The sequence below is a fragment of the Morone saxatilis genome, unplaced genomic scaffold (assembly GCF_004916995.1).
Source record: "Morone saxatilis isolate NCDOM2014 unplaced genomic scaffold, NCSU_SB_2.0 Contig16, whole genome shotgun sequence".
Taxonomy (NCBI): Eukaryota; Metazoa; Chordata; class Actinopteri; family Moronidae; genus Morone; species Morone saxatilis.
The window spans coordinates 7,310,351-7,319,120 of record NW_023339718.1 but is presented as its reverse complement, the minus strand read 5'-3'; the positions used below and the strand labels follow the sequence as shown (position 1 = coordinate 7,319,120).

The 8,770-nt window shown below is 38.6% G+C and overlaps 1 protein-coding gene across 1 annotated transcript in view; it reads left to right on the top strand.

The window, feature by feature from the left end:
- mctp1a (multiple C2 domains, transmembrane 1a) overlaps window positions 1-8,770 on the top strand; it is an 87,491-nt gene that overhangs the window by 17,390 nt on the left and 61,331 nt on the right. The window contains exons 2-8 of the mRNA XM_035657668.1: window positions 662-804; window positions 994-1,073; window positions 2,713-2,824; window positions 4,306-4,344; window positions 7,160-7,324; window positions 7,436-7,566; window positions 8,420-8,606. Of these exons, the coding sequence (XP_035513561.1) occupies window positions 662-804; window positions 994-1,073; window positions 2,713-2,824; window positions 4,306-4,344; window positions 7,160-7,324; window positions 7,436-7,566; window positions 8,420-8,606 (857 nt within the window). The remainder of the gene's footprint in view (window positions 1-661; window positions 805-993; window positions 1,074-2,712; window positions 2,825-4,305; window positions 4,345-7,159; window positions 7,325-7,435; window positions 7,567-8,419; window positions 8,607-8,770) is intronic.

Sequence of the window (8,770 nt, the reverse complement as noted above, 5' to 3'; positions counted from 1 at the left end):
TTTGTGCACTTTTATATTTATATATATATATATATATATATAATATATATATATATATATATATTCATAAGAGAGACTAGTTTTACAGTATTCATTGATTCCACCAAAATCTTCTTTTAAAGAATAACACAAATGTTAAACAATAGCACCACCTAGTGAGCAAATAGAAGACAATGTATGGGATTTGTGCATCCAAGACACAGCTTCAACATAAATACTGGTAATCACATGACCCACAACAGAACATGAGTCACATGATATCCCTTATTCTCTCCTTAGGCCTTCAAAGCAGCATGTACAACTGCGTCTCTGTGTTTAAAAATAACTTGAGAGAGAACAAAAGACGTATTTTGTCGTGACAGTACCAGAGACGTTCTAAAAACAAATTGGGCAAACATATGCTTTGTGTACTTGGCAATGCAATCATTCAACAAATTGGTTAATTTGAATGTTTTTGACACTGCCAAGAACTATTTTTATCACAATAATTATAGATAATTGTAAACACTACCATTTGACAAGTGGCACAAGCTAAAGAAGGTAACCTGCTTACACTTTCAATTTGACCCTAACAGATTTCCTTATAGATAGTTAGATAGGCAGCATATACCGACATCCTATTATTTAACAGTACTTCTCTGTTTGCTTTCTTTCCCTGCAGGGACCAGTGACCCATATGTGAAGTTTAAGATCGCAGGGAAGGAGGTGTTCAGGAGTAAGACCATCCATAAGAATCTCAACCCGGTGTGGGATGAGAGAGTAAGCCTGCTGGTGGAAACCCTAAGGGACCCACTATATGTCAAGGTACAGCACATAAGTCCCTGACTCCAAATGTTTTTGCTGTAATATAAATTGTTGTTGTATTTTGGATGATGTCAAGTCTCAGTGGACATGAATTTACGGTGCCTGCTTCTGTTTTATGCCAGATGCCACATTTGCAATGTGGTGTTGAGGGTCCTCTGTTGACAGTTGCTGTTTATTATCTCTTTGTAGGTTTTTGATTATGACTTTGGACTTCAGGATGATTTCATGGGCTCAGCATACCTCCACCTGGAGTCACTGGAACATCAGAGGTCTCTTTGTCTCTTTTGACTTATACGTGAAATCAACACAATTCACTACCATTCTATGCCACAGCCTCTACCAATAGTAAATACGTGTGTGTAGTTGACCCCTAAAGTGAAGGGTTAGGGAGTCCTCTCATAACAACTATTTTCTTGACACATACCCCTCTCCAAGCATCTTTCCTTGCTTTTGATGCCGTCAATGTGATTAAATATAGTCTGTGGTCTCCCTCTAGTGGCAGTCTTTGGTTGAGAGGCGTCTCATCTCAAAATTCCAGGAGAAAACAAAAGTACTGCATTTTGTATAGCTATACCCTACAATAATCCATCCTTACATAGTAATCCAGTATACGTGGACCTGTTTAACCAGTACATCTATGATAATACTTCATTGATCAGTTCAAAAGTGTATATTCACTTAAATCCTACATATGGACCATCAATATAGTGATAACCTCCCCTAGCCAAAATATACTCTTTACACCTTTTAAATAAGTCATCACCGCATATATTATCTGAGTCTGAAAATACATGGACTTAAACTGCAACTTGACTGTTTGGTGGAGGCATACAACTGTGGGGTGGTAATTCTTGTTCATGTAGTTCACTTTCATAAATCACAATTTGCCTCAGGGGGCTTTACAATCTGCCCAGTGTACAACACCCTCTGTCCTTAGACTCTCGATTCAGGTACAAAATAACTCCCCCCAAAAACCTTTTAACAGCAGGAATGGCAGCTCGAAGGGCTCAAGGAAGGAAGCAGAAAATAGCAGTCAGCTTGTGTGGCAGCTTATCTCAGTATTCCACGTTGTGTCAGCCATGAACTGATTGAATATGTGTATCAACTCTATGGTAAAATGCATGGGGTTTTGTAGTGCATTCATTAATTTATATACACATTTTAAAATATTTTATTTATATGTCTGCACATTTGAATTATGCACAACGGCTTTGTCATGTAATGAAAAAAAAAGAAAAAATAACTACTTACAGAGTTTGGCAAACAAAAAAACAAAATAATCAATTATGGCATCATGTACCTCCGCATAAAGGAGAAAAAATAGAAACAAATGTTAGTTTGTCTCAGTACAGCACCTCATACTGCTAATCCAAAGTAAGCCATTACTGGAGCCCATCAGTTTAAAAACCATTCCATTAAAACACTTTCATGAACCTGTCTTGCCATTGATGTACAGTAGGTGGCAGTGGTTTGAGCCAAGATAAAGTCATAATTTATTTTGCTACCACTAAAAGTATGTGCAACTAGTCAGCCTCTCTCTTTTCCATTGCTCCATCTGGTATTGCACCTATGATATAATACATTGCTTCTAGTTGTGAATTAGTATTCAAAAGGGCACGTATTTCTGTACCCCTTCCCAGTATCATTTTAATTTGACAATCCCCCAAAAAATGTGTGTAATCACCAACCTTCTTACAATCTCTCCAGCACAAATATGTTTTAGATCTGTCATATTTTGATAGAATAAAAGGAGTTCTTAACTACCCTTATTCTTAATTTCCAGCTAAATTATTTCCATAGTGGGCTACTAGTTACTTTATGTCCTACATACACCTATGTAGAATCCATCCATGCACTAACTATATGCATATGAATGTATTCATGTAAGCGCACTTTGCTTCCCCTTAGGACACTGGATGTGACACTGGACCTGAAGGACCCACAGTACCCTGAAAATAACCTAGGCAGCCTGGATCTAGCTGTCACTCTGTCACCCAAAGAGGGAGAAATGAGGGATGCTGTAAGAAATATATATGAACTTCTATATGAATCATATTACTCATTAATCTGTCTCTCTCACACTAGTTTCCTCCTCATTCAAGGGAATCATCCCTTTTTATCTTTCTTACATCATCTTTGAAATGTCACACCAAGATAAAAAGTAATTTATTTTAGTTTTAGTCAAATATTCTGAAGAAACAAACAAGTTGATATAATACCTTTTTATAATCATAATCAAAGTTCAGCAACAGTGCTATTCCAAGTCAGTGAACTGTTTATCCATACATCAGAAGCCCGAGCATGCTGTGTTAAACTGGAATGTGCTGGCTTCAGTCAGCCTCAGTTACTGGAAACTCTTCAACTCAGCAAATACATATGCATAAACACAAGTGTAATTAATATGTTCGGCGGAAAAGTTCCTTGTTCAAAGAGTACTGGATTCTCCTTCCTAATTATGTTGGCTTGTGCCTCTGCGGACCTGCTCGATGTTTCAGAGTTGCATTTATTTCTGTTCAATTATTTGTTTGGTTAATTGGACCCCTGCATGCTCGAGCCGGAACAAGGCAGAGTCATGAGGGAAATATTTTATTCCTTTTGATCTGATGTCTTAATTCTGCTGCTTATTTAGTACTGTAGTTCAGAGAGTCCACATTTGACAGAACAAATAAACTCTATTTAGGTTAAGCATCATTTTAGATTTCTCCAACTGTGAAGAAAATGAGTACAAGGTTATACTAGTACATTCTGGCTGACTCTCTCTGTTGCCATCTACTGGTTTGGAAGGGTAAGAGAGAATACAGAACTTTAATCTACTTTAAAATTCTTTATTGCACTCCTAATAAGGGTGATTCTAGTAATTTTATTAACCAGGCAGCATAAACAGTGTTTCTGTATATGATTTTCAATATATATACCGTTTGTTTTCAAGGTAATGAGTGTTGACGTGAGGGAATTGTGTGGATTTTCTTTGGGTAGATAGTCCTTTCATATAATGATTTTTTTATTGTATTTGAAAATTTTACATTTAGGATTAAATTTAAGTCACATAAGTAAGCCATGTTTATCTCAGAAATCATCTTCTTCAACAAAATCTCCTAAATTTTTGAGAATACCTTGCCAGTAAAACTAGGAATGGAAATGACATTTATGAAAGTATCAGGTATAGAAATGATGGTTATACTGTATGAGAGGCACAAATGCAGCTACTGTATACATACATGTTTATCTGTGCGTGTGCTTGTGCACGCATGTCTGCATATGCAAACACTTCATAACATCATATGACAAGTAAGAGCGCTTCTTACACACCTATTGCTTACTTAACCTGCATGAATGACAGCTGCCCTTCTGTCTTTATCTAATCCCCCCCCCCTCCCTACCTGCACCAGGCCAGGGCTAACATCTGAACCTCATACACCCCATGCCCTTTAACCTCTGACCCTGCAGCTCTAAGGGGATGACAGTGGGGGGCGCTCTGTAACAGCTTTGTCTCATTTACAGACCATGCTTTTGAGAAGGAACTGGAAACGATCTAGTAAGGTAAACTAAAACAGCATGTAACTCCCCCACCCACAAACTTCCAACTGTACTGTAACCCCACTACCGACCGCACTGCACCTCACCTATCCTGCACTCTTCACTTGTGTCCTGGTACATGGATGAAGTCTCCCTGGCCCCCTCCCTTCCTCCCCTCCTTCCACAGTGGTATTAGCAGTTTTTCTTTCTTTATCAGTTCTCATTGTCACTAGCCTATTTTCCACAAGCTGCAATATACCACCTGCTATTTACATCACCTTAGGGGATGTAAACTCTTTTTATTTTTATTTTTTTGGAATGCAAGCACGATTAAGCCTAAAGGTGAACTGTGTTTACATGTGTTAGGGCAAGTCATAGTTCACATAAAGTGGAAGTAATGCATTACACTGTCTACCATTATTCTAAGGGATTTTCTCAATTATGTTTTGAAACCTATTTAGTGTTTCAGTTTAATAGCAGATATTTTTCCTGACAATTAAAATAATCTACCGTTTATTGAACTTTGGGCTTTTAATTTGTTAAATTATGCAGAGTTTCTGCTCAACTTGAACCGCTTGATACTTTGGTGCCTCATCTACCTTTGATCTGCTTCGGGTATTGCAGCTGCTGTGTGAGAAAATACAGTGACTGATTTGTTTTTAGGAGTCCTGTACAGCAAATCAAAATAAGTACATTTGGGCGATTGTTGACCGTGTGGACTGATTATAGGACACTCTCATACCCCTTTACATCAAGTGGAATTCTTTGATGTTTACATTATTTTGAGTTCCCATCTTGCCATTCATAAGAGACTGCTACCTTTTGGTTTAATTTTTTGTGATTCTTGTTGGCTGTCAGGTTGAACAGAAAGCATGCTCGTCGAAGCTCTGCTTCTTATTGGCTTACGCATGAAGCACTTACCTTGTTTTTTTTTTTTGTGCCAAATACAGCAGTCTTGGCATCAGGGATGATTTTGTGAACCCAACTGGGTTTCACAGCTGTGTTTCCTCATGTGTCTCATGTGTTTACCCTAAGTCAATCTCCTAAATGCACCTAGAGGCACTGAATGTTTTCTTAACTCACAGTGAAAAGTTTGATATCCACCAAGAGACACAGTTACACATTTGAAGCATGCTTGGTCAGAGCTGGGCAGACGTCCTGCTGTATCGTGCTTTCCCAAACAAAGCCTTTGAAGCTTTCAAACTGGGCCACCCCGCCTGTGACTCGGGAATTAGCTCAAACACTAAGTAGCTACAGTGCTACCCCACCAAAAAAGGCGCTGCCTCTGAGTGCCTCCCTGCCTCTGCGCTCATACATACAGTAAACGGTTATTTTTACACAACCACTTCTTTTTAATGATGCATCTATGAGTGTTGAACCCACAGTAGATGCAAACTATTCAAGAAAGTAGTTTGAGATGATAATTATGAGTCAGAAGCATGTTAAGTCCAGGTCTCTTTAACTTTACCACTAGGCAAAATGCTTACTTTGGCACTTCAGAAGTTTGTATTCTTTCTTTCAAAAGTTGAACTATGTACAAAGTTGTATTAATTCTTAAACTGAATGTTAGTATCTCTCCTAAGACATCTCTGTGCATGACCTCTCCCCTGCTGTGCTCTGGCTGAGGGATGTGGATTTCGAATCCAAATAGCCCATGGTTTTCGATAACAAGATATATGTAGCAACAAAACAAGGAAACAATTAGGATTGTGCTTGAGTAGGACATAACAGCGACCTCTCATAATTAGGATACAGTGTGTTAGCAGCAAGTTAACAGGAGAAATGAAAGATGTGGGAGTTGCTGTATGTGAGGCTGGCTATATTGCAGGGAGCCATTCGCATTGTTTAATGTCTGGAGAATGGAAATTAAGAGGCTCCGTCTCCAGATCAAAGGCCTGCGCTTGCAAGGCAGGGTTTGTTCAGAGTTTAATGAAATTCACCCGCAAAACAAAAGCTATGCTAATAAATTCTCCCTAACGAGGAAGGAGGCGAGGGAAAGGCAGAAAGAGAGAGAGAGAGAGAGAGAAAGGGGTGTATTTGTTTGACAAATAAATACCCTGCTCTTTGTTTTAGTGAAGGATACTGACATGATTCAAAGAGAGGTTAAATAGGCCTGTAAGTGCTGAGGAAACTGTTGAGAAAAACACAACATACTAAAAATATAGAGAATCATCAATCTGAATTAGCAGTGCTGTCAACTTACAGTAAAGCCAGATGATATGCACTGTAACAGCATCTCAGTGGTCTGCCCATTTGGAATAAGGCGGTCTACAAATCACTTGCCTCCTATTCATTTTTTATTATATTAAGAATTTCTACAAAAAAGACCAGACTGATGTATACATTCTCATGCAGACTGTAAGCTATTTTGTCTAGAGTAGAATCTCTACTGTACATTAGGTTACATTACATGTTTTTAATTTTCCCACAAATGTGGGTAAACGTTTGCTACCAACAGTGATGGTGTTTCTCAGCATTTCCAAGAAATTGTTCAGGATTTTAGACTCTTACTGAGTGACTGGTGGGATACTGTGTTTGATTATTCATAGTGATGTTCTGTCAGGTGAGCTCACGCCTCAGGGGTAAATTATGTTGAATTATCTCAGTTTGTGTTTAAGTGTTATTGTGTGTGTTTTGCCTGCTCCTCTCTGTGTTGTCTTGATGTGTTTGGTATCGGTTATTTTCCTGTTGACAAAGTGTACACAAACCATATTTCTCTCTTGGGGTTAAGTAAGGGGCATGTGTGTTTATTTTGTGGGTGTACATTTCTGCATATGTATAAATGCACGTGTGTTTGTAAATGTTTGTTTGAATGTGTGTGTGCGTGTGCCTGTTGCAGTATCAGAGTATGCGTCTGTCAGATGTGCACAGAAAAGCCCAGCTGTGGCGAGGTATAGTCAGCATCAGTCTGATAGAAGGTCGCAGCCTCCAGCCCATGGATAACAACGGCCTCAGCGACCCTTACGTCAAATTCAGGCTGGGCCACCAGAAGTACAAGAGCAAGGTAAACACACTCCTTTTTGTAAAATGTGTGTATAATATATGACATACATATTTCATGTAAACAATTGAGACACATGAACAAACAGTGTATTTCCTTCTGGTGTTTACTCAGACAATTCCTAAAACGCTGAACCCACAGTGGAGAGAGCAGTTTGACTTCCACCTGTATGATGAGCAGGGAGGCTTTGTGGACATTACAGTCTGGGACAAAGATGCTGGCAAGAAGGATGACTTCATGGGAAGGTACAGTGGTCTTAATCAGTCTTTCTGGATATGTAGCTATATCAGTCTTTTGTTAGATTGTATAGATAGAACAGGTGTAGCTTACCAAAATTAAGCATCTCTTTGACTTTAAGGGCCTATTCAGAAAGAGAAAAGAGTTGAACAATGACCAATTCACTCATTTTTTTTAGTATAGAATGCCTGTGCAAATTTAAACCCTGGGTTGTATCCTGTTTCCTGCGGAAAGTCAAAGTTTTTCTAGTTTTTCATCAGAATGGAGACACTTGAGGAAGTATTTGCTGTGAACTCTTTGACCCAGTCAAGTAATTACTATTGGTTTGCCTTGATATTAAGTGCAGTGCAAATAGACTGAGGGCAATGCCAGAAAATCAATTCAATCAAAAGGAGATGCTCTCAAGTGTCTACTTAAAGGTGTTCATTGTGTTAGCTTTGGCGAAATTGTCTGCGGTTGCTAATATCCTACACACAATGCTGGCTATGTGTATATTATTAGGTTGTTGCTAGTGCTATGCTCCAGTGCAAAGTGCAATGTTTATAATCTTCTTGATGAGCTCTTAACTCTGAAATGGATTAGACACTCTTTCTGAAGGTAAATCTAAGACTCTTTCTTTATATACTTTCTGTGATAATTATTACCTTACAGGCTAATTTACTTCAGCCCTAAACATGGCTACACAGGCATTTCTTTAGGTTTAGTCTTTATTGTCCTCTGTAGCTTTTCTTGGCTTACCCACCTTTTTACATTTTTTTTTACTATCAGGTTACCCACAAAATGTTTAGTGTTCTAACTCTGTAATTTTGTTTCTATTTATGTGTGTGTGTGTGTGTGTGTGTGTGTGTGTGCACACTTTAGGTGTTCCATTGACCTATCACTTCTCAGTAAAGAACACACACACAAGCTGGACTTGCCACTGGAGGAAGGTGAAGGTGTGCTGGTGCTGCTGGCTACACTCACTGCTTCAGCTGCTGTTTCCATCTCAGACCTGTCAGTCAACATGCTTGATGACCCACATGAGAGACATCAGATCATGCAGCGATATGTGAGTTTTATTGCAAGGGTGGCCTTGTGTTGTGTATGTGAGTTTAGCATAAAATTAATACTTTTGTGAGAAAGGTTACGCAGTGAGAGCTCAAATAAAAATGTTATTATTTTTTTAAATAAAAGAATGAGCGTGAATATGCCAAAAGTTTCCTTAATCATTCA